At 39.7% G+C, this 25,078-nt stretch overlaps 2 protein-coding genes and 2 non-coding genes across 12 annotated transcripts; 3 read left to right on the top strand and 1 right to left on the bottom strand.

Moving 5' to 3' along the window:
• Positions 1–5: 5 nt before the first annotated feature.
• Positions 6–10,811, top strand: TSR1 (TSR1 ribosome maturation factor). 2 transcript variants are annotated; one of them, XM_038548511.1, is made up of 15 exons: positions 11–189; positions 364–458; positions 770–989; positions 1,105–1,239; positions 1,626–2,053; positions 3,198–3,357; positions 3,854–4,008; positions 4,264–4,460; positions 5,351–5,513; positions 5,839–5,949; positions 6,647–6,779; positions 8,081–8,197; positions 8,604–8,744; positions 8,849–8,923; positions 9,097–10,811. In XM_038548511.1, the coding sequence occupies exons 1-15, from the start codon at positions 93–95 to the stop codon at positions 9,273–9,275; spliced, it is 2,406 nt and encodes an 801-aa protein (XP_038404439.1). In that variant the 5' UTR covers positions 11–92; the 3' UTR covers positions 9,276–10,811. The 2 variants fall into 2 exon arrangements, 1 of the variants encoding a protein (XP_038404439.1); XR_005364775.1 differs by lacking the exons at positions 8,604–8,744; positions 8,849–8,923; positions 9,097–10,811 and adding an exon at positions 7,724–7,931 and having other exon boundaries at positions 6–189.
• On the bottom strand, positions 4,474–25,074 carry SRR (serine racemase). 8 transcript variants are annotated; one of them, XM_038548519.1, is made up of 9 exons: positions 24,919–25,072; positions 20,134–20,682; positions 14,855–15,026; positions 13,224–13,350; positions 12,929–13,032; positions 11,041–11,160; positions 10,840–10,914; positions 10,158–10,367; positions 4,474–9,818 (listed from the first exon to the last, which is right to left on the bottom strand). In XM_038548519.1, exons 2-9 carry the CDS (start codon positions 20,160–20,162, stop codon positions 9,603–9,605), a joined length of 1,053 nt encoding a protein of 350 aa, XP_038404447.1. In that variant the 5' UTR covers positions 20,163–20,682; positions 24,919–25,072; the 3' UTR covers positions 4,474–9,602. The 8 variants fall into 8 exon arrangements, with proteins under 8 accessions (XP_038404447.1, XP_038404448.1, XP_038404449.1 ...); XM_038548520.1 differs by having other exon boundaries at positions 20,134–20,250; positions 24,919–25,070; XM_038548521.1 differs by lacking the exon at positions 20,134–20,682 and having other exon boundaries at positions 24,919–25,074.
• LOC119873503 lies at positions 6,092–6,181 on the top strand. Its single transcript, XR_005365095.1, has one exon. It is a non-coding gene; the product is annotated as a small nucleolar RNA SNORD91 family (small nucleolar RNA).
• LOC119873502 lies at positions 6,922–7,016 on the top strand. The gene has a single exon (XR_005365094.1). It is a non-coding gene; the product is annotated as a small nucleolar RNA SNORD91 family (small nucleolar RNA).
• Positions 25,075–25,078: the final 4 nt, after the last annotated feature.

The following is a 25,078-nucleotide window of genomic DNA, read 5'->3' as shown; positions in this document are numbered from 1 at the left end:
CGCCCGCCACCGAGAGGGCCGTCCAAAGAGGGGGCCGGAAGCGCTGGGTCCCGCCCGGAACTAGTGCTGATTGCGTGCACGTGAGCGGGGACATGGCGGCCCACCGTTCTGGCCCGCTCAAGCAGCAGAATAAAGCTCATAAAGGCGGACGGCATCGGGGTCGGGGATCCGCGCAGCGGGACGGCAAGGGTGAGGAGATAGGGTTGGAGGAAGAAGGACAGTTTAGTCGATATCAGCTGCTTTCCTTTATGTCCAGACTGAGCTCCTATCTCTGGCCTGGACCCCGCGGACACTCTTAAGTTGGGCGGAGTGGGTCCACTTTCTTGTCCAAAAGGACAAGATTCCTTACTGATCTTTTTCTAGGTCTGAAAATCTTAAGCAAGAAGGTGAGAAAAGAGCTCAGCAAAGTAGACCAGAGGCATCGCGCTAGCCAGCTCCGAAAGCAGAAGAAAGAGGCGGTGAGAGGAGCAGGGGTTGGGGAATGGTGTGGCTTCTAATTGTTCTAGGCGGATAATGCGTCGAACTAAAAAATGTGACCCCGGGAAGGGGCTGGGAATGGAGAATAACTGTGGAGCACATGTCAGGCGTGCAGATCTAGACTCATGCGAGGGCATTCTTTGCTTTGGTCCGAGTTCCTGCTCACTCTCCAGGCATACATGCCTCCTTTTACAAGAAAAATGCAGTGGGCTGGGAGTGGGGAGTGAGGGGTGAGGAAGGGGCATCCATACTGTGGGAAAGGCAATACTGAAACATGGATTCCTTCTATTAGGTTCTGGCAGAGAAGAGACAGTTGGGCAGCAAGGATGGTCCTCCTCATCAGGTACTGGTGGTGCCCCTCCACGACAAGATTTCCCTGCCAGAGGCCTTTCGGTTGCTTCAGGATACAGACACCGGAACAGTACACTTGAATGAATGCGGAAGCACCCATAGCTTTATGTTGTTATGCCCTCGCTTGAAACATCGGTGGTTTTTCACATCTGCAAGGCCAGGTTAGAGCATACAACAGTACTTTCTATTGTTATGTTTTGAGTTTGGTAATGTTCTTTTAGTATAACGTGATGGTGCCAAACACCACTTTCTAATAACATCGTTTTATATCTATAGGGGATCTGCACACTGTGTTAGACATGGCCAAAGTGGCGGATACCATCCTTTTCCTCCTTGATCCACTAGAAGGCTGGGACAGCATTGGGGATTACTGCCTTTCCTGCCTCTTTGCTCAGGGCCTTCCCACCTATAGTAAGTGAGTTGGGAGTATTAAAGGCAAAGGAGGGAAGTTAATTAGCATTTTATTATGCACCTATAATTTGCCAGGCACCGTGTCCAACATGATACAGGGATATAACTGGTGGGTTGTATTTGGCTGATAGTACATGTATGGCTTAAATTTGGTCCATCACTTAGAAATTATCTATCAAGGTGCCTTTTTATTTCTGGGCTGCTCTTTCTCTAGAGGAAGAAGAATATGAATTTTTTTTTCGTTATAAAATTTTTTAGAGTAGTTGAATGTTGGGTTTTTCGGTGATCTCTGAGCTCACAACTGAACTGTTAGCTTGTTTGTGAACTACAGGGGGGATTTACATGTGGTAAAGCAACAGATAAAACCCTTTTTCTCTTCTTCACAGCGCTAGCTGTCCAGGGCATTTCTGGCCTCCCACCAAGGAAACAAATAGATGCCAGAAAGAAGCTAAGTAAAACAGTAGAGAAGCGTTTTCCTAGTGACAAACTTCTTCTGTTAGACACTCAGCAGGAGGCAGAGATGCTGCTCAGGCAATTGGCCAACCAAAAGCAACGGCATCTTGCCTTTCGAGATCGACGGGCCTACCTGTTTGCTCACGCTGCTGACTTTGTGCCGAGTGAAGAAAATAACTTGGTGGGCACCTTAAAAATCTCAGGCTATGTTCGTGGACAGACTCTAAATGTAAATAGCTTGCTGCATATCATTGGACAGGGTGATTTCCAGATGAAACAGATAGATGCCCCTATGGACCCTTTCCCTTTAAATTTTAGAATGATCAAATCCCAAAAGGAGGACCCGGGTGTGACAATGGAGGTAAGACTGATGTTCTTCTTTTATTATTTATTATTTATTTATTTATTTATTATTTATTTATTTATTTATTTATTTTAATTTATGTATTTATTCATGAGAGAGACAGAAAGACAGGCAGAGACACAGGCAGGAGGAGAAGCAGGCTCCATACAGGGAGCCTGACGCAGGACATGATCCTGGAACTCCAGGATCACGCCCTGTGCTGAAGGCATACACTCAATCACTAAGCCACCAGGCATCCCCCCGCCCGCCTCCTTTTTAAAAAGATTTATTTATTTATTCATGAGAGACACAGAGCAAGAGGCAGAGGGAGAAGCAGGCTCTCTGCGGGGAGCCCGATGTGGGTTTTGATCCCAGGACCCTGAGATCATAACCTGAGCTAAAGGCAGACACTCAACCACTGAGCGACCCAGTCTCCCCAAGACTGATGTTCTTAAAGATTGTATGTTGTAGATGCATGTGTAAGCTGGTGTAGGGTGTGAACTAATAATCAGAGAAGTCTGCATTTGGACAAGTCTCTGGAGGTAACTGCTAGTTTGAAGTAAGGCAGTTGTCAGCTATGAACAATGTTGACATATCACGTATTTATCCAGCACTTGGAGGTGCCTTGCACAGCAGTTGGTTCTGAGTTTATAGAAGACACACAAGATGCTGTCTCTTTCCTTAGACAACTTATTTAGATCAGAAAAAACGACAAACAGCTGTGAAAAAAAATTGAAAAGGTGTGGTTAGGGTATAGACCTGCTGTGGAAGTTAAGAAAGTAGTGAGCTACATAGAAGAGCGGGCTTGAGCCAGGTCTTAAGAGGGATGAATGTGACTTGTGAGTTGACGAGAGATGAAACCGTATTGAAGAAGATAGAGACCACGTGAACCTAGGCACAGTGAGAGATCAGAGGGTTTCTTTGAAGAAATCAGCTTGATGGAAGTAAGGTATGTAACAAATGGGTAGGAGTGAGACCAGATTATGAAAGCCCTCAAAACCAGAGGTTAGACTTAAAATGCTAGAAAACTGAAATGTTTGAAACATTTGACAAATTTCAGCTGTTTCTACTTCATTCTTTTACTTTTTGGATCTTTCTGGTTACATTGTTAGATTTGGTAGATTTTTGGGTAATGCTTGGCGTCAACTATTTTATTTTTCAGATTTGTGCTATGGATGCTGTAGCTGATATGGAGGAAGACCTTAAGGTCGTAATGAAGGCAGACCCTGATAAACAAGAATCTTTGCAAACAGAGGTTAACCTAGATCCAATGGAGGGGGAGCAGACCTGGCCCACAGAGGAGGAGCTTAGTGAAGCAAATGGTTGGTATTGGCAAACTTGTTTGTAATTCGTCTGGCTTGGAACTGTGGATTTTCTCTAGCTGCTCATATTTAGGGTAGAGTGAGATGAGGATGTATTTGGACATCAGTTTTCTTAGCTTTATTTTTTTTTTTTTTTTTTTTTTTTTTTTTTTTTTAGTTTTCTTAGCTTTAAGGGCTATGTTTGCACCAAGCAAACAAACATTGGACGCAGCTTTGCTCCATTTTTCAAAATTACTTGTGTTACTGTTTTTTTAATAAACAGGCAAACAACTTTGATTTGCTGCAAAGTTTATTTAGCTGTGTAGTATTGCTACGTCTCTTAAGTAGCGCTAGTCCTGAGGCAGCTGAATTAAATTTGGAAGTAGTCTGTTCTACTCATAGTATCAGAACTTCTGGTGTTGGTAGCAGTATTTAGTATCTTGCCTCGGTGAGAATACCCAGAATAATAAGGGAAAGAAAGAGTATAATTTAGCTTAATTTGTTTGGGCTTTTATAGACTTCTTGAAGGAAAGTTCCAAGGTGGTAAAGAAGGTTCCCAAAGGGACATCCAGTTACCAAGCTGAATGGATTTTGGATGAGGATGGTGAAAGTGATGGGGAAGATGAATATGATGATATGCAACGTGAGGATTTTATTGAAGAGGAATCTCAGGTAAAGAAATGGACCCTTGGTCCACTTCCATGTACAGCCCCAAATGCAAGGCAAAGTGCAATCCTGACCTTGAGGGGGTGTATGTGATCAATTTCCTAGGAATGACTTGTAGCAGCCAGAAATGAGACTTTTAAAACTTCATCTCTATTAGAATTGATATTGGTTTGGACTGGATGTCCAGTGAAATTATTGTATTTCTAGTTCAGTGGCCTGTAGGGTAGAGACAGGTGTGAAACTGTACTCTTTATTCTACAGGATGAGGGCAGTGAAAAGGAAGAGGAGGAGGAATATGAAACTATGACTATGGGAGAGTCTGTCCATGATGATCTATATGATGAGAATGTGGATGATGAGGCTGAGGAAAAAATGTTGGAGAAATATAAACAAGAAAGACTGCAAGAGATGTTTCCAGATGAAATAGATACCCCCCGTGATGTGGCTGCAAGAATTAGGTTAGTCAACAAGTCTAAAATCAGTATGTTTTTATTTAAAATTTCTGTAGTTCAGAACTATGTCCATATGATGCAAGGAGACAAACACATTGTCCCTACTCCCGAAGCGCTAATATTTTGTTTGGGAAGGTAAGACATGCATACAGGAAACAGTAATACATAATCAAGTGCTAGGCTGTATGGTTACAGACTAATAATGTTACCATACTTTAATGAAAGAGATACTAAGATGAATCAGCAAAGGCTTCCTATAGGAGCTAATACTAAAAGTATAAAACATTTGGAGATTTGGGGGAGTTTGGGCAAGAATAAAAGTATGAAGAGCAAATCACCATGTCTGTCTGCTCTGGAAGTGAGTCTGACTGAAGCCAGAGAGTTTATGGTGGATATTAGGGAGAGGTAAGACTTTTATCAAGGACCTTGATTACCAGATTAAAGAGCCACTCCCTGAAGGAGCCACTGTAAGGACTTTTGTCTTGTCAGTGAGGGATTGGGGCTTGGCTCTGAAGTATTTGTTAGAAGCTGGTTTTTTGTTTTGTTTCATTTTGTTTTTTAAGATTTTATTTATTTGAGAGCGAGAGAATCCCAAGTAGACTCCATGCCAAACTCCCAGTGCAACATGGGGCTAGGTGTGAGGCTCAGTTCCAGGACCCTGAGATTATGACCTGAGTCAAAACCAAGAGTCAGACGCTTAACCAACTGTGCCACCCAGGTGCCCCTGTAGAAGCTGTTTGAAGTGTGGTTTTAGGCTATTAGATTATCTTGAGAGATAGTGGTAGAGTTGTTTCTTTTTTCTTTTTAAGCTAGAACCTTAGCTATTTTAGAAGTGACTTGAGTGAATAAGTAGCACCATATAAATTTGACTATTCTTTAAAATCTCTCGTATCTAGATTTCAGAAATACAGAGGTCTCAAGAGCTTCCGGACATCTCCGTGGGATCCTAAGGAAAACCTTCCTCGAGATTATGCTCGGATATTTCAATTTCAGAACTTTACTAATACTAGGAAACGCATTTTTAAAGAAATTGAGGAAAAAGAAGTTGAAGGAGCTGAGGTATCTGCCTTCTTTTGTTCATCCCTATAAGGTGCTTTTGTTTGCCAAGGTGCCCCTGTCCTTTATTCCTTCTCTTGACATGAGTACCTTATTTAGTTTTGTGCTGCCCATAGCTGAACTAAAGGAAAGGAGCCACTGGTAAGAGTGACGTTGAGAACAAAGAGGTATCAGATGGTTACTGAACAAGTTTAATCTGGGTAGTTGAGGCATCTATGAAAGGCAATTTTAAAGGTAGTCTAAGAGACTTCTAACATATTTGGAGAGATGCTTCATTATTGAGACCTTAAGGGTAACTGCATGATTATTTCCTGTTTTCTTCTGGCAGGTTGGCTGGTATGTCACACTTCACGTCTCTGAAGTTCCTCTCTCAGTGGTTGAGTACTTTAAGCGAGGAGCACCCTTGATTGCATTTTCTTTACTACCTCATGAACAGAAGGTGAGTTAGTGTCTTGGGAAATAGGGAGTTATGAAACTTTCCAAGTAGTTTTATATTGTATGACAGTCTAAAATTTTATGTGACATTTTGTTCACTGGGATGTGAAGAATCTGCCTTAGGATTAGGAAATCAGAGAATATGATAGAAAAGTCCATGATGGTGTTACCCAACTTGTCACCCTGTCTGAAGCATCTCAGTGATGCAATCTCTGTGTTCTGAGACTTCTCTAAGTATGCCTGTCAGATCAGATTTTAACCAAAGGTTGGGAGCCTTAAAGGGGGGTAGGGGTTATGCCTCAGCCTAGATCTTTCTCTTGGTGGCCAGCAGTCAAGTGTGTTGGGGTGGATGTGAGAGCTCTGGCCTTTGGTCATTGTGCGTAAAAGTTGAGGAGGGAAACATCTTGAATGAGATAGTTTTGAGGCATGTGGTGAGGGAGTGACTTAAAGGCACTGATTTTGTGGCAGATGTTCAGCTTTTGCAATGTTAGTTCATATAGAAAGATACACAAAAGGCTCTAAAAACCAGCCTGTGTTTGACTTGAATACCAGTTGTTGGTAAAGGTAATTCTCACTTTGTCCACTATACTTCTCCATAAGTAAGTGTTAAAGTGAATCTGAACTGCTAGTTTGGTTCACCATCTTTCGATTAAGGCTACTCTGTTACAGATATGAAGATGTTTTTCTTATGTGGTCACCAGATGTCAGTACTAAATATGGTGGTGAGCCGGCACCCTGGCAACATTGAACCTGTGAAAGCCAAAGAGGATTTAATCTTCCACTGTGGGTTCAGGCGCTTCCGAGCCTCACCTTTATTCTCTCAGCACACTGCAGGTAAAGCAGTGGGGAAGTTCTGGGTTCTTGTGCATCTTAATGTCTTCTGGGTGACTATTATTGTAGTGGGGATGTGCAGAATACACAATTTCAAATTCTAGAACTCTAGGTTTCTGGGTGAGGGATATTTTTGGTACTCTGGTCTAGGAGCCAATGATGTTTTTATTCACAATGTCTGAACCTGTCTGAAGCATCCCAGTGATGCAATCTTTCTGTGGTGCTGAGGCTTCTCTGCCATGAGTATTTGTTCCAAAATGGTTTGGAATGGGAGTCAGTGGCTCTATAAAATGGTGTGTCAAAGTGTAGACTATTTAGCATTTCTTGGCCAGTGGCAGTGTGGGTAAAGGGTAGCCCACAGTTGGGTAAAAGGTATGTGGCGTCTGAGATGTTGAGACTAGATGTTTAAAAGTGGTGACCAGGGGCACTTTCATGGTAAAATGATTATACTCCTACACATTAGGAGTGGAAGGATATTTTGCATTAACTTGGAGGCGGAGGCTTCTGAACATCTACACATATTTAGCTCTCATTAATGGATGGAGGAAGATGAGAAAGGCAGTATTAATGGGTGCTCTGGATAATTTTTGTTCTTACTAGCCTTGCTCTCTAAATGAAGAGATTAACCTCTCTTTCCTTTAAAATATTTTATTTTCCTATAACTTCAGTATTAAGAAGGGGTTAGAATTTCATTGAAGGTAAAAGCAGAAGCCTCAAGATCAAAGATCAGCAAAGTATGAATGGCCCGTAGGCCAAATCTGTCCCACCTCTTGTTTCTGTTAAATAAAATTTTGTTGGAACACAGTTGTGGTTTTTTTTTTTTTTAACCCCTTTTTCTTAGTATTATGTATGGGTATTTTTCTACAATAGTGGCACAGTTGAATAGTAGTTGAAACAGAAATTGTGTGACCATAGGCCTAAAATATTTACTATCTGGTCCTTTATAGAAAATGTTTGCCAATCCTTGTCCAAGATTAAGAACTGTTGATTTAGTGGAGATATTCTCTAGAGCATTGTTTCTCAAATGAAGGGGTGATAAGAATCAGTCACCTGGAGAACCTTTTCAAACCCCAAATACAGTCCAAGCTCCACAATTCTGCCTCCAGTTGAAAAATCACTCTGAGGAACGGAGTTGTATCTTTAAGTTGTATTGAGGTAGGAATTATTTTGAACTGGCCAGGTAAAGAAACCTAAGTTACCTTAGGTTTAAGAGTTGCAGTGATGTAGCTTTTCACAGGCTTCTGGATTACCTATGGTTTCTCAAAATGTTTTTGGTTTATTTTTTTTAACCCCTATTATGGCAGCGGATAAACATAAATTTCAGAGATTCCTGACTGCTGATGTGGCCTTGGTGGTGACAATATATGGCCCAATCACGTTTCCTCCTGCATCTGTGCTGCTTTTCAAACAGAATAGCAATGGTAAGTTAAGTTCACAGAGGGAAACAGGCCTGCAAGTCCTCTATAGGTTTAAAACTATTTTTTGTATTTAGATTTAAGAGCCATATTGTATGAAGAAGGTAATGATAGTTTTTGGAATATCCGTCTCAGCCATAATGGCCTAAGGCAAGGATGACCAACGGAGTTTTATCTTTCTTACAAACCACAGCTAATTGGTAGATGCTCAGACTGCTATATTTAGGGTAGCTTCTGGTGACAGGATTAGCAGGGATTTCATATAATGATCTTTGCCATGGACCCAGGAGGACAGCATAATATATCCCTACTTTAAGTTTCTCTAAGATCTTGTTTAGGTCTTTCAATGGACTAGAGCAATAAATGAAGGCTTTGGCTTATAGACTCCTGCTGCTCTGCTTTTGCTCCTTAGGCATGCACAGCCTCATTGCCACAGGCTATTTATTGTCAGTGGATCCAGACAGAATGGTCATCAAGAGAATTGTTTTGAGTGGTCATCCTTTCAAAATTTTTACTAAGATGGCAGTAGTGCGTTACATGTTCTTCAGCAGAGGTAGGTGTGAAGGATGGGATCAGATTGCCTTTCCGGGGTGAGGGTTGAGTTTATGTTTTGTGGGTATATATTTCATCTTGGTCTTCTGTGTGTTTCATTCTAAGAGGATGTGTTGTGGTTTAAACCCGTGGAACTGAGAACAAAGTGGGGCCGCAGGGGACACATCAAGGAACCTTTGGGTAAGAAAACATGGGATTTGGCACCTTATCCAGGTTTTCCCAGTGCTACTAAATGACTGTTGGGTTAGAAGACTACTGATTTAAAATTTTCTATTTTATTTATTTATTTATTTATTTATTTATTTTTTTAAATTTTCTATTTTAATTTGATCAACTTGCTGTTTTCTTTCTAGGTACTCATGGCCACATGAAGTGCAGTTTTGATGGGAAGCTAAAATCTCAGGACACAGTACTGATGAACCTCTATAAACGAGTTTTCCCCAAATGGACTTATGATCCATATGTACCAGACCCAGTACCATGGATGAAAAGTGAGATTTCTTTAGCAGTGCCTGAAGTGGACATGGAGTAATAGATTCATTGAGATTCTGTCTCATTGCTACTAGTGAACACTCTAGGGATGGGAGCCGATAGGTTGTAATTGGGCAAAGTTTGTGTTTTCTACTTTAGCCCAGAGATCTGCTGCCTTTTTTGCAAAGGCTTTTCTTGGCCTTGACAAAGTGTCTCAGTAAACTATGGATGTTTTTCTCTTGCTAGTTAAAAAAGAAAAAACTATTTACTGAAACATCCATTCTCCATTAGGAATTTGAAAGCTGTTTAAGAGAGGAAGATAGGAAGTTTAACCAGGAACCAAATTTTCCAAGCATCTAGAGACACTGAATCCAATCTCTTGCATAAACTAAACAGAAACAGATTGATAAGGAGTTGGCCTTTCAGCCTCCTTCACCCAAGTTAAGGAGGTTAAGTCTACATTTCCACCACTGAGCACAATACAAATGTTCTTTACTTCTGGGGAAACTGTTTGAAAATGCTGAGACAGCACAGCGGCTACTCCAACACCAGCTGTAGGTTCAATAAGCAGTTTCATCCTCTCCCACACCAGCTGGGTTGCATACTGTTGGTATGGAAGGGAGTAAGAATTAGTGAAATGGGAGAAGGGGAAAGAGCCTAGCTGATTGGCCTTTACAGTTAAAGGCCAAGTAAGGTTATATACCCAGTCTGACTTTTCATTTTGGCCATATGTATATGCTTGCCAATGAAGGGCAGGGCTTTTTTCCCCATCCTAACTGCTTCTACTGTTGAGGGTTGTTTTAATAAATCTGGGGCACCCTCCCACACATCATGAAGTCACCTAGCCAAGTCCCCAGGGAATAAGTTGCTACTTATAACAGGAGAAGACTCTTTGGCCTAAGAAGTTGCTTCATTCTTTCATATTTTCCTATCAGAGCCTCACCTTAATTTCTTCCTCTGTGACTGTGAAGACATCATCAACAAGGTCCCTTATAATAGGCCACGTGTTTAAGCCAATGCTGGATTTGACACCATCTGCTATGGTTTCTGGAGGATAGGGATTGGGAGTCAGTTCCCCTTTCAGCTTGGACTGGTAGCAGTCATCTGCATTCAAGGGTTCAGCAGCATATACCTTCACACTAGGTCTGAGAGCCTGGGAAGAGGAATATTAGACACCTTACAACTAGCCACAGCATTTTGCCTGCATACCTATAGTAAAATAGGCAATACAGGTAATTCAGTTCTGTTCAAGAGCCTTTCCTTTGATCAATGTAATAAAAATTAGACCTTCAGCATTTTAAATTGTATGCCTAATACTACCCATTAGATGTTGCTTAGGTCACATCTGGTTCTACTGGTAACTAGGGAAAGGAGTAGCTTCTGACTTGGATAGTGAGTTGTTGAGGTGTAATTCAGAGAAAGGACTGTAATTGCTTTTTGCCTTGTAAAGTTGCAACAGATTAACAACAGGGCACAGAAGAGCCTTCTATTTCAAGTGCCAAGGATTGATGGGAAGGAATAGCAATTTGGGGGGGTTGTTGAGCCAAATATCCTCAGTGTACTACAATATAAAATAAAATTCTCTATGCCTGAAGCAGCAAGTCCTCCAGAAGCTATTTTCTTACCTTAACTGTAATTGCTATTCCAGCAACCATTCCTCCTCCTCCTACAGGTACCACCAGTGCATCTACCAAGGGTACCTTTAGTGAAAAGAATATAAAATAGAAGTCTATTAATAACCAGTTTTATACATACATAAAATAATTGACTCTACAGCCAAATATCAACAGTTTTACTGGTAGCTAAAAAAAATAAACAGCTCTTACCTGGTTTAGTACTTCCATAGCAATTGTCCCTTGCCCAGCTATCACTGCAGGCTCTTGGTTGGGATGTACCATGATGCCTTCTGTTTCTTCCATAATTCTTCTTGTAAGATTTTCTCTGGACTGAAAGAATAAGTTAAATTAATGTATTCAAAAATTTTTAATGTATTTAATTTGTATTTACTAGAGTTCCCAACAAGGTAGATTTCATTAATACTTCATTAGCCATCTTTTTTTTTTTTTTTTCAGACTTTCTTGGGCACTGGGTATGTAACAATGAAGAAAATAGTCCCTGTGCTCAGTGGAGTTATTTTATTTATTTATTCATGAGAGAGGCAGAGACACAGGCAGAGGGAGAAGCAGGCTCCATGCAGGGAGCCTGACGTGGGACTCGATCCCAGGACTCCAGGATCAGGCCCTGGGCTGAAGGCGGCATTAAACTGCTGAGCCACCCGGGCTGCCCTATTTTTCTTTTTTAAGATTTTATTTATTTATTTATTTGAGAGAGAGGATGTGAGTGAGCAGGAGGAAGAGGGAGAAGCAGACTCCTCACTGAGCAGGGAATCTGATAAGGGGACCTCATCCCAGGACTTGAGAGATCATGACTTGAGCCAAAGACAGATCTTAATCAGCTGAGACACCCAGGAGCCCTGGAATTAAGTTCTCATATGCAGGGGAGGGGTGGCATATAACTACATACATGGTATGTCTAAATGCTATGGAGAGAAGTGAATCTGTTTTTTAGAGGGTGCTCATGATGAAGGTCCTTTGCTAATGTGACATTTTAATAGGTTTGAACAAGTGCTGTGGATCTCCAGAATATTCCAGGGGGAGAATAATAGCAAGTGCAAAGACCACAAAGTAGGAGTGCTTGGCTTTTCCAAGAAAAGGCTAAGTTAATGGGGTTGGTGTGGGATGTTTGATGGGACAGTAGTAGTGGAAGATGATGTCAAACTGGAATGACCGTTTCATCCAGGCCTTGGATGATTGCAAGAACTTTGGTTACCACTGTATAAAAGATAGGAAACCATTGGAGGATTTTCAGCTGATGAGACAAGTTCTGACTTATTAAATGGATAGTTCTTGTTTCTCAGAAAATAGACAAGTGGGGCAAAGGTAGAAAGAGACCAGTTAGGCTACTGTGTCTAAGTGAAAATTGATGCTCTGTTTGAATCGGCATTGATGGTAGAGGCTGTTAGTTATTTTGAGCAACTAGAAGAATAAAAGTTGCCATTTACTGAGAAGGAAAGGACTGGAAGAAGAGCAGCATTGGGAGGAAGATCAGGAGTTTGGTTTAGATGTGCTGAGTTTGAGATGCCTATTAAGACATTCCAAGTGGGCGTATCAGATAATCATTGGACATACCCAATCCAAGTCTTAAAGGGAAAGGCCCAAGGGTTAAGGGCAAAGGTCAGGGCTGGAATTAGAGTATAGGTTATATACTGAGTCTGAGCCAAAACCAAGAGTTGGTCACCCAACTGACTGAGCCACGGGGGTGCCCCAGAGTATAGGTGATATTTTAAACTATGAGATTAATGATCTCGTCTTAGTATAGGTAGATAAAAAGTTGGGCATGCTAAGATGGAGAGATGAAGAGGAAACGGTATATAAGAAATAGCTAAGGGATCCCTGGGTGGCACAGCGGTTTAGCGCCTGCCTTTGGCCCAGGGCGCGATCCTGGAGACCCGGGATCGAATCCCATGTCGGGCTCCCGGTGCATGGAGCCTGCTTCTCCCTCTGCCTGTGTCTCTGCCTCTCTCTGTGTGTGTGTGTGTGACTATCATAAATAAATAAATTAAAAAAAAAAAAGAAATAGCTAATAGGTTAGGAAGAGAAGTTTTATTTGATGGTGAAAGTTGTTATGGTGACACTGAACGCTGCTCTCCCTTACCTCATCATTCTGTTCACTGTACACTATGGAGGCTCCATAGGCTTGTATTGCCAATTTTTTACAGTTGGGAGCTGTTTGGGGCACCACAATATAAGCAGGAATGCCTGGGTGGGAGAAACGTATAGTTAGTACAGATCAGGAGAATTTAGGATAGAAACTGTTCAATTTGCTTATTATGAGATAGGAACCTGGAAATGACCTTCCCACAGTTATTACCAATCTCACTGAAAGAATACCTTTCCACTCTTCCTTCTCTGCTGATCCTACCCAGTATCTTGAGAAATTAGTCAAGTACCTTCTAATTTGGCAGCGTAGGCAAGAGCCTGGCCATGATTTCCACTGCTGTGAGTAACCACAGCTTTGGGCTTATCTTCTGAGGTGGCAGGAGTCAAGCCTTTGATTGCATTAATGGCACCACGAATCTGGAAGAGGGATGGTGAGACCATGTATTTTATTTAAAAATTTCTTTTCAAAACACCAAGGAGCTTTCCTAGATTTTTCTCTTCCTAGCACTGCACATTATTTCCTCATGAAATCCGGTTGATTGTACCTCTGAAATATCTCATGTGCGCCTTTGCCACTAACTTGGTGAAGCCTCATTTCTCAACTTGTATGTTCCCAAACCTCAACTGATCCTTCCCCAAGGATCATTCTCAAATATTTCCACTAGATTATGAAAGTGCCTTTTAAAAAGTTAGCTTTTTAATTGCCTGTTTTGTAAGTACAAATTCCTTTTAAGTTGCAGTCTTTTTTTTTTTTTAATTTTTATTTATTTATGATAGTCACAGAGAGAGAGAGAGAGGCAGAGACACAGGCAGAGGGAGAAGCAGGCTCCATGCAACCGGAGCCCGACGTGGGACTCGATCCCGGGTCTACAGGATCGCGCCCTGGGCCAAAGGCAGGCGCCAAACCGCTGCGCCACCCAGGGATCCCAAGTTGCAGTCTTTTTAAAACATTTACTGCTTCTGTCACTTTTGTAGCTATCCTAAATTGCTTCCAGTTTCCCTCCTACAGGTTAGCTCACACCCTTGTACTTCTCAGCATGCTGGTACCCCTACCTATAATTCTTTTACTTCACTCTTGGATATCGCTAAAAGTACTCACCTTGTAAAATTTGGATCAAACATCACCTAGTTCAACTTCCTTGATCTCCCATGCAAAACTAGGCCTTTCATGCCATGGCATTTTATCTGTATCTCTCAAGTTACTTGTCATTAATCTGCTTGTTGACTAGCCTGTCTTCCCCTGCAAGTGTGGAAAATAGTACAAAACCTGTGTATGTTGTGTGTGTGTGTGTGTGTGTGTGTGTGTGTGTGCCTAGTATAGCTAGTGATTATAAGTATTTGATGTAGGATGAATGAAAAGCCATGGCAGAAGAAAAGGGCAAAAGAGAATAGAGTGTTTATCATAAAAATGCTCATTAATGGATGGGGAAAAGGTAGTCCTAGAATACCACTTAACTGGTACTAATACCTGTCAGGCACAGTGCCAAATGCAACTTTCAGATTTTTACCTGAAAGGATCTTAAAACTCAACAGAAATTACTGCAGTGAATGGACACAGAAATCTATGTATTTTTAAGTTTTAAAAACCTATTTAATCTCTATACACAAAGTGGGCTCAAACTCACCCCAAAATCAAGAGTCACATGCTTTTCCAACTGAGCCAGTCAGGCACCCCCAGAAATCTATCTTTTTTTTTTTTAAATCTTTCTATCATTACCCCAATATAAGAAATTCTGAGATTATGGAAAAGTGGCTTGTAAATACCACGATGCTAAGTAACCAGGGCTTGATCAAAGCTGTTTCTTCAGCTATAAAAATAATTCTACCTACTTCCCTGGGTGGTCAGGAGGACCAAATAAACGTATATATATGTGAACTGGTTTGAAAAGATACATGATACAGTATCAAAAGGAATTGTTACCTTAAAAGATCCAGTTTTCTGGAAGAGTTCACATTTGAAGAAAAGATTGCGCCCTGTTACTTGATTCAAAATGAAGCTTGTTAGCACTGGTGTGAGGTGAATAAAATCTTGAATGTTGACATGAGCTTTTTCAACATCAGCAAAGGAGATGCAGTACTGAGCACACATGGTTCTGGAACCCAGGAATAAAAAAGGGATGAAAGCAAAGCCTGGGACAATATGTTTAATGAAAAGATTTTGAAAATGGCAAACGGACCCATAGAATGTACAACACCAAGAGTGAACCATAATGTACCATAGACTGAGTTGTAATGATGAGTAATACAGGTTCAATTATAACAATCCCACTCTGATAGGGGATGTTGATAATGGGGGAAGCACTGCTTTTGTGGGGGTATGGGATATGTGAGAAGTCTTAACTACCCATCGGTCTTGCTGTGAACCTTAAATTGCTCTAAAAAAAAATCTCAAAGGGGGAAAAAGGGAAATGCACAACAGGAAAATACACCTGGGGTCTGTGTTATTAATGGAATGGTCTCTAATTCTGGGGCTCCAGAATCTGTATAGAAGGGAACTTGTCTTGAAGCTGAATTTCTTAGTAAATGTGTTTTTTTCCTGGTGAAGCTTTATAGGAAGTAATTGGTGATTATGGAAGGCTTAAAGCTTACCCCTCACCCATACCATCCATCTCTTGGCACTGTCAGTGGTCTCTACTTTTTCATCATTGTTGTGAAGTTTGAATGGTTCAAAATCTGCTATATATTTTTATTTAAATTATTTAACAAGGGGAAAAATTGCTTACAATCCTACCTTAATAATGTTCATTTTCTGTCTCCTGTTTTTTTTATATACATACATTATATGACAGTTAAAATCATAGATAACATTTTGTTTACTCCTATTTTAGTCTCAATTTCTTCAAAATTTTATAATTTTTAATAACTTGTTTCCACTTTTCACTATTTTTTAAAGATTTTATTTAATTATTCATGAAAGACACAAAGAGGCAGAGACATAGGCAAGAGGGAGAAGCAGGCTCTCTATGGGGAGCCTGATGCAGATCTCAATCCCTGGACCCCGAGATCATGCCCCAAGCCAAAAGCAGATACTCAAAACACTGAGCCATTGAGGCATCCTTATTTTTCACTACTTTGTTTTGTTTTTTATTTTTCACTATTTTTAATGTAGCATTTAAACATGAAATTTCTCTTTATTCCTTATGAACAAGCAAAGCAGTGCATGTTTAATTAAAAAAATTTATCTCTTTTCTCCCCAAAGACAATTGCTATCTAAGTTTTAGGATTTATCTTCTCGGGTCCAGATACATCTACACACAAAACTTTTTTGATAGGTTTGGTAATTTGCTTTTTCTCAGACAATATTATGAATATGAATCTTTGCTTATCAATAGATACAGGACACTTTAAATGGCTGCTTCTTTTTAAAGATACCATAGTTTTAAGGGTGTGGTTTTTAAAGATTTTATTTATTCATGAAAGACAGAGAGAGAGAGAGAGAGGCACAGACACAGGCAGAGGGAGAAGCAGGTTCCATGCAGGGAGCCTGATGTGGGACTCGAACCCAGGTCTCCAGGATCACGCCCTGGACTGAAGGTGGTGCTAAACCGCTGAGCCACCCGGGCTGCCATAGTTTTTTTAAAAAAAGTTTTACATAACTTGATCATTTAGTTTCTTTTGTCTATAACTTTTTCTCTATAATAATATAATAAACAGATAAGTTGCAAGATTTTTGTGGGTAGATTCTGCCAAATGGCATTTTCCATCTAACGGTATGCACATTTCTAAGACATTTGATACCCACTCCCAAACTAACTTCCATGCATACCATGCCCTGGACTGGAGGCGGCACTATACTGCTGAGCCAGGGCAGCCCCGGTGGCGCAGTGGTTTAGCGCCGCCAGCAGCCCAGGGTGTGATCCTGGAGACCCTGGATAGAGTCCCTCGTTGGGCTCTCTGCATGGAGCCTGCTTCTCCCTTTGCCTGTGTCTCTGCTACTCTCTCCGCATCTCTATGAATAAATAAATAAAATCTTTAAAATAAAATAAAAAATAAAATAAACTGCTGAGCCACCTGGGCTGCCCACCAAACTAACTTCCAGAGAAGTTGTAGATTACACTGATTTACACTTCCAACAGCTGTTTCTAAGGAATGGCCTTTTCCCCTTCACCCTGTTGTATCACTTGATCTGTCAATTTAATGAAATGTGTGTAGTAGTTTGGATATGTTTTACTAGTGATTAAACTTTTTCCTGTATAATTGGCCACATTCTTTTGTGAATCTTTAACATAACACTGACCAAGTCATCTATTTTTTTTCTGAAATGTGATGTTTATCAAAAATTAAATTTCTGGGCAGCCCCAGTGGCCCAGTGGTTTAGCGCTGCCTTCAGCCCAGAGCGTGATCCTGGAGACCCAGGATCGAGTCCCACGTCAGGCTCCCTGCATGGAGCCTGCTTCTCCCTCTGTCTGTGTCTCTGCCTCTCTGCTCTCCTGAATAAATAAATAAAATCTTAAAAAAAATAAAATAAAATCTTTTAGAAACATTAAGTTTCTATTAACGCTTGGAACCTTTCTGGACTTTGTATTTTGTTCCACTAATTAGACTGCCAATCCCTTTCTCCAGTTCACTGTTTTAATACGTTGTCACGAATACTCTAAAACATATTGGTTTTTCTCACACATCAGTTCTTTCAAATGAATTTTCAAAATCCTTTATCAAGGTTGCCAGTTTAAGATATATGAACTGGGGGCATAATTGATATTTTAAAATACTGAGCCTTCCCATCTATGAACATGGGTGTCTTTCAACTTAGTAAAATCTTTTTGGTTTAGGTTTCTCAGTAAGATTTTCATTATGTAAGTCCTGTGTAGACTGATTAAATTTATGCCTAAGTACAATAATTTTTGTTGCTTTTGAGAGAAGGTATTTTTTAATGAGATTTTAAAAAATATTTTATTTATTTATTAATGAGAGAGAGAGAGAGAGTGGGAGAGATACAGGCAGAGGGAGAAGCAGGCTCCAGGCAGGGAGCCTGATGTGGGACTTGATCCTGGGATTCCAGGATCACACCCTGGACTGAAGGCAGGAACCAAACCTCTAAGCCACCCAGGGATCCCCTAATTAGATTTTTAAATTGCTTACCTATGATATATATATAAAGTAATTTTTGTATAATTATCATGTAATAGGATACTTAACTAGATTACCTTGTTAGATCTAATCATTTTATAGTTCACCCTCCAATAACACCATCTGCAAATAAAGATAATTTGTTTTTCCTTATAAGAATACCTCTGGTAATTTTTTCAGTGACTTCACAACTACTTGGTTTATCAGGATTTGCCACTTCCGCCTGAATTAATTTTGATAATTTAGATCTAATTTTTTGGAGAAATCCTCTAATTTGAAATTTCAAATGTATTAGTATAAAGTTGAATATATTAATATTTCTAAGCATTCTTCCTATCTTTGGTACTATTTAAACATTGAACAAGTACCTCTATGTATCAGATATTGTTTGATCTGGGGATATGGTGTTAGAAAAATAGACTTGTGCCTGCTCTGAAAGCTTATAATCTAGTAGAGAGATGTATAATAAATAATCCAAAAATAAGTACATATTTACAAATATTGATAGGTGATATCAAGGAAATGTGTTATGATAGGATACTATAATGGGAGAGCATTTAGATTAAGGAAGGAGGTTAGGGAAGGTCCTCTAGAGAAGTCAAATTTAAGTTGTGGCCCATAAGGTGAATGGGCAGAGTAGATGGAAAAGTGTTTCATTTGGAAGGAATATGTGTGAAGACTTTAAGGAGGAAAGGAACATAGCATATTCCAGAAACTAAAAGGCCAATGTATCTGAAAATAGTGATCAAAGGGGAGTGTGATAAGAGAGTGAAATTGAAAAAAAAAAAAAAAAAAAAGTGAAATTGGCAGGGACCAATGACTCATGAATTTTTTTCTGAAGAGCAATGGAATGTCATTGGACAATTTTGAGTAGGTAAATGACATGTTAGAATTTGTATTTTCAGAAAATCGCTCTGGCTTCATTGTGTTGAATGAAAAGGAAAGAGATAATGGAAATCAGAGAGTCCATTTACAAAGTATTCTCTACATGAAAATCCACAGGTGCTTAGATGGTGGAAATGAGGATAGAAAAAATAATCAAGATACATTTTGGAAAAACAAATCTGATTTAAAAATGAGCAAAGGACTTGAATGGGCATTTCTCTAAAGATATACAGATGGACACAAGCACATGAAAAGATGCTCAACATCACTAATCACTAGGGAAATTCAAATGAAAACCACAATGGGATAACACCCTACACCTATTAGGATGACTACTATTAAACAAACAAGGGTCTACCAGGATATGGAGACATTTGAGTTTTTGTGCACTGTTTGTGGAAATATAAAATGGTGCAGCTGGTATGAACATTATGTCAGTTCCTCAAAGAATTAAACAGAATTACCATATGATCCAGCAATTCCACTTCTGGTTAAATACCCAAAAGAATTCAAAGAATGTTTCAAAGACATAATTGTACATAGCTAAAAGGTGGGCAAAACCCAGGTATCAACAGATGAATGGGTAAATAAAATGTGTGTGTGTGTGTGTAAATATATATATACACACACACACAATGGGATATCATTCAAGCTTAAAAAGGAAGGAAATTGACAGGCTACATGGATGAATCTTGGGGATACCATGCTAAGTGAAATAAGCCAGTCACAAAGAAACATACTGTATGATTATACTTGTGTGAGGTACCTAGAGTAGTCAGAATCATAGAAACTAAAATGGTAGTTATCAAAAGTTGGGGTGGGAGTGGAGGGAGGGGAGGAATGGGAAGTTGTATAGTTTCAGTTTTCCAAGATAAAAAGAGTTCTGGAGATTGGCTGTACAACAATGTCAATGCACCTAACACCACTGAACTGTACACTTAAAATGGTTACAATGGTATATTTCATGTTACATGGACTTTACCACAATTAAGAGAAAAGTCATACACAAACACATGCACAAGAGATACATTTTGGAAATTATAATTAGGCCTCTCAGTTGCAAGTCACAGGATCCCAACACAAACTGGCTTAGGCACAAGATGGAAGTAATGAGATTTACTGGTTCGTGGAATTCAAGAAGAGCTGAACCATGGGCAGGAATATGGAATTCAGGAACAACAGGAAATCTAGTAGAGATTTTTCCAGGACTTGAGATTTTTCCAGGACTTTCTCATTATTTCTCACCTCTGCTGTTTTCTGCATGTTGGCTTCATTCTTTTTCATTGGAGACCAGCTGGTTCCACGTGGCAGGAACATTTGACTGCTGACAGCTTCTGTGTTTTATATTTGATGGCTTCCACACTGGAAAGGGATTTTTTTCCCCCCTTAGTTTCAGTTCAAAAATTCTGGATAAGGATCCTGATTGGCACATCTTAGCCCAGGACCAGTGGCCAAGGGTGTAAAGTCATTTGACAATACTATGCAATAGTCAGAAGTATTTACAGAAACGTGAAAAAGAAACAATGATTTCCATAACACAATATCAATCATGTACATTTAAAAACATACATAAAATGATACTATATATTATTTAAAGACACATGTATATCCAAAGACATATATGTATGTCTTTGTCTTTAAACACATTAGAGTGGCTACCTAAGAAGTGAGGGAAGGAACACGAATAACTAGAATGAAGGAGAAAAAGAAAATGAGAAAGGACTTGTTGATGACAGAAAATGAGAGAAGACTTGTTGATGAACCAAATAGTATGACTGCCTCAAATCTCTGCACCTGAGGGGAAAAAAGCAAATGAAAGAAGTGAGAAGAAAAAAAGGAAAGAAAATGTACTTCTGAGTGAGAAGTGCGGCAGTTTTCAAGAGAAAAAATGAGAATGTTGAGGTAATGAATACCATAGCTATCCAATACAGATAGAAGAGACCTATCCTGATATTGGATTAAATGTGGGAGTGACAGAGGTGGAGGTGTTAAGGATAACTTCGGTGTTTTGACTTAGATGATGGCATAATTTATTGAGATATAAGACTAGTGAAGAAACAAGTATTTTAAGGGAAAATCAGAGATTTGATGAGCTAAGTTTGAATTATGAGACATCCAAGAGGATGTCTTTTTTTTTCCCTTGCCAGAAATGTGTCTATTTTTAAGGTCTATTTTATTTATTTTTTTAAAAATATTTTATTTTTATTTATTCATGAGAGACACAGAGAGAGAGGCAGAGACACAAGCAGAGGGAGAAGCAGCCTCCATGCAGGGAGCCTGATGCGGGACTCAATCCCAGGAGTCCGGGATCATACCCTGGGCCGAAGGCAGGTGTCAAACCGCTGAGCCACCCAGGTGTCCCTGTCTATTTTATTTCTGAAGAATGTGCTCTTTATTTACCAAGTGCTATTCTTTTATTAATTTCTGATCTTTATTACTGTTTTCTCTCTTGTTTAGTAATTATTTTCATTTTTTAAAAAAGATTTTATTCATTCATTTTAGAGAGAGCATGTGATCAGGGAAGGGGCAAAGGGAGAGGTAAAAGGAATCTGAAGCAAACTCTGCACTGATCCTGGAGTCTGATGAGTCTCAATTTGACTGAGACATCATGACCCAAGCTGAAACCAAGAGTTGGATGCTTAATTGACTGAGCCACCCAGGTGTTCCATTATCATTTTCATCCTTTTAAAACTTTGAAGTTTTTAAAAATTTTCATTAAATGAAACATTTTAATTCTGGTATAGTTAACATACAGTGCTATATTAGTTTCAGTTATATAATATAGGGATTCAACAATTCTACACATTACTCAATACTCATCAGGGTAAGTGTACTCTTTAATCCCCTTTACCTATTTCACCCATTCTCCCACCAATCTCCCCTCTGGTAATCATCAGTTCTCAAGAGTCTTTTTCTCGGTCTCTTTTCCCTTCATTTCTTAAATTCCACATATGAATGAAATCGGGTTGTGTTCTCTGACAGACTGATTTACTTCTTTTAGCTTTATACTCTCTAGCTCCATCCGTGTTGTTGCAAATGGCAAAATTTCATTCTTTTTTTATGGTTGAATAATATTCTATTATATACACGTACCACATCTTCTCTATTTATTCATCTGTTGATGGACACTTGGGCTGCTTCCATAATTTGGCTATTGTGTATACTGGTGCAATAAACATAAAGGTGCATATATCCCTTTTGAATTAGTGTTTTTGTATTTTGGGGGTAAATACCCAGAAGTGCAATTACTAGATCACATTCTTCAATAATAAAAGCACTCAGGCAGCCTGGTGGCTCAGCGGTTTAGCGCTGCCTTTAGCCCAGGGCCTATCCTGGAGACCTAGGATCAAGTCCCACGTCAGGCTCCCTGCATGGAGCCTGCTTCTCCCTCTGCCTGTGTCTCTGCCTCTCTCTCTCTGTGTCTTTCATTAATAAATAAATAAAATAAAAAAAATCTTACATTAAAAAAAATAAAAGCACTCAGGCTATTAATTTTTTTCAGAGCACCGCTTTAATGATTTTAATTAATTTAAAATTTTTTAATTTTAATTTTTTATTTTATTTATTTATTTATTTATTTATTTATTTTTTTGTGTTTCAAGCATTTTATTAAATCAGATAAGGAACTTCCACACTGTTGCATATACCAGCTTGGACACAATTTTAAGGGCATATCACTTGTTTACAAAGATACAGACGAGCAAAAGATTGGCCAGTCTAATAAGCCATGGTTAGCCAACTAAAATTTCAAGAATATTCAAAGAGGAAACATAGTAAAGGTCATGCAAGTTTAGAATAGCGAGTCATGATAGAGCTCACTTATTTTATCCTTTACCCTCAAAATGCACTTGATATCTATAATCAGAAAAAATCTGAAGTTCAGCAGGTTGTCACTACTCAGATACACATTTCATTCAGGAATATTAAGCCTCTTACCACTTACTGGCTTTTTAAATTAGAAATAACTGAATCCTCACCATAGAAGAGGTTTTTGAAGAGATTTACTGCTGTAAATGGATGCCCTAATTTTAATTTTTTATTAATCTTAATTTTTAAAGCATCCACAATCCAAGCTTTACTTTTTTTGAGCTGAGTTATTTAAAATTTAAAAAAATTTCCAAGTAGTTAGATTTTGCTGAATCTGTGGTTATTTAATTCTAGTTTTACTACTCTGTGCTCAGCAAACATGACCTGTACAATTTTTGTTTTTAGAAATTGAATTCCTTCCTTCCCCATTAACCTGTTTTTTGATTACTCATAAGTGACCAAATTTCTACTGTAGGAATTTAAAACATGATAGAAATATAAGGATTTTTCACTCTCTAACCTTTAAAATCTACTCTCTTCTACAAAGATAATCACTTTAAAAAGTTTGGTGTTTTCTTGCACTCCTTCTTTGTATTTATTTTTACAGAAACTTATATATGCAATAAATAGTTATATGCTGCTCAGATGAAACCATACTCTATATTTTGTTCTGCAACTGGTTTTTAAAATTACACATCTTGACTGTATCATGTCAAACACATTTTAATAATCTCAGAAGATTTCATTGTAATACAAGTCTAAATATGATTGTTCATTTAAAAAAAATTTTTTTTTTAATATTTTATTTATTCATGAGTGACACTGAGCGAGGCAGAGAGAGAAGCAGGCTCCATGCAGGAAGCCCGACATGAGACTCAATCCCGGGTCTCCAGGATCACACCCTGGGCTGAAGGCGGCGCTAAACCGCTGAGCCAGCGGGGCTGCCCTGTTCATTTATTTTTACCTTGGTATTTCATGAACCTTTGCGTCTGAGGGCTAAATTTGTCTTAAATTTAAATTTCCCCATTAACTTAGTAAATTTTCTTCTATTATTTCTTTGATTCCCACTCCTTCTCAGTCACTTGTTATCACCTTCTGGAACTCATAATTAGTTTTCTGGATCTATTCTCCATGTGTTCTATTCTTGTCTCTCATAGTTTTATATTTTCCTCTCTGAGTTCTGGTAAATTCTCTTGAGTTAAACTCTTGGCATATCTCATATACAGTACAGGGACTGTTGCATCAATTTGGCAACAATGGTTTTCTTAAGAATTTTGTTCAGGTTATTTTTCCATCTTTTGAAAAAATCTGACGCAAGGTCCTCTATAACTTCAATGTTAAAATGAATTAGTTATTAATATTTCTTCCTATTTTGGTTTGTTTTAAAGATTGCCATTTGCTCTGACGAACTCAAATTAACCAACCACCTTTAGAAACACTGTATCTTTTCGCATATCTATTGACTTTCTCCACAAGCGCTTAGCCCTCTAAGGTGGCGAAATGTGTGCCACCTAATAGGGACTAAGTGAGTTCCGTCAGAGTCTAAGACTAGGTCTTCCGGCCTAGTCTAAGGAAAATTACTGGTAACTATTCTTTTGATGGTGTAGAGGTCCAGTAGACTGTGTCGGTTAGCTTGGGGAGGGAGTTTCACCACAGTTCGGAACAGTGGCTCAGGAACAAGAAGTTAAAATACCGGTCAAGTCATTTTCCCCAGAATCCACAATGATACAGAACTTCCCAAATCGACTTACAGTACCTCTTGATTTACTTACACACAATCTTCCCTCAGCAAGAGCCAACTATACTGTATTTTTTAAAAAGAAAGGTCGGGGGTGGGGGAAGAAAAAAAAAAGTCAGGAGTCTTGGGGATGTAGTCCGCCATTACTCTGGTACTTCTCTACCGTGTCACCGTGGGCAATTTCCTATGGTTCTCTAGGACTGTTTCCTCAACTTAAAAAAAGGAGGGGGGTGGGGGACGAGGCAGATAATAACTGCTCTTAAAAGACCTTTAAGGTCCTCAAGTAAAAGACTGGGGCACTAGTCCGGGTCTGTCGCGGCAGACCCTGGCCTAAGATGACCGGAGGCGGCCAATTGTGGGGTGTCTCCGTCAGCCCGAGCCCAGACCAGCACCAGTGTCCTCGATGGCCACCACAGCAGCAACAGCAGCCACCGCCGCGAACGCCCGCGTCGCCCGGCCTGGCGTGGCCTGGCCTCTCTCCTCACCTCACAGGCGCCGCGCTCCCAATTCCAGCCTCAGCTCACCTTCCCGACCACACCTCTGCGCACGCGCAGAGGCCCGCCTCCCCACCCCTCTGGAGCCGCTGAACTTGAGTTCTGAGCTTTTCCTCCCTGTGCGGCCACCGTCGTTGGGGGAGGAAGGCGG

Source organism: Canis lupus, chromosome 9, assembly GCF_011100685.1.
Source record: "Canis lupus familiaris isolate Mischka breed German Shepherd chromosome 9, alternate assembly UU_Cfam_GSD_1.0, whole genome shotgun sequence".
In the NCBI taxonomy this organism is placed as follows: Eukaryota; Metazoa; Chordata; class Mammalia; order Carnivora; family Canidae; genus Canis; species Canis lupus.
Note: the sequence above shows the minus strand (reverse complement) of the source record. Positions and strands in the feature narration are given on the sequence as shown.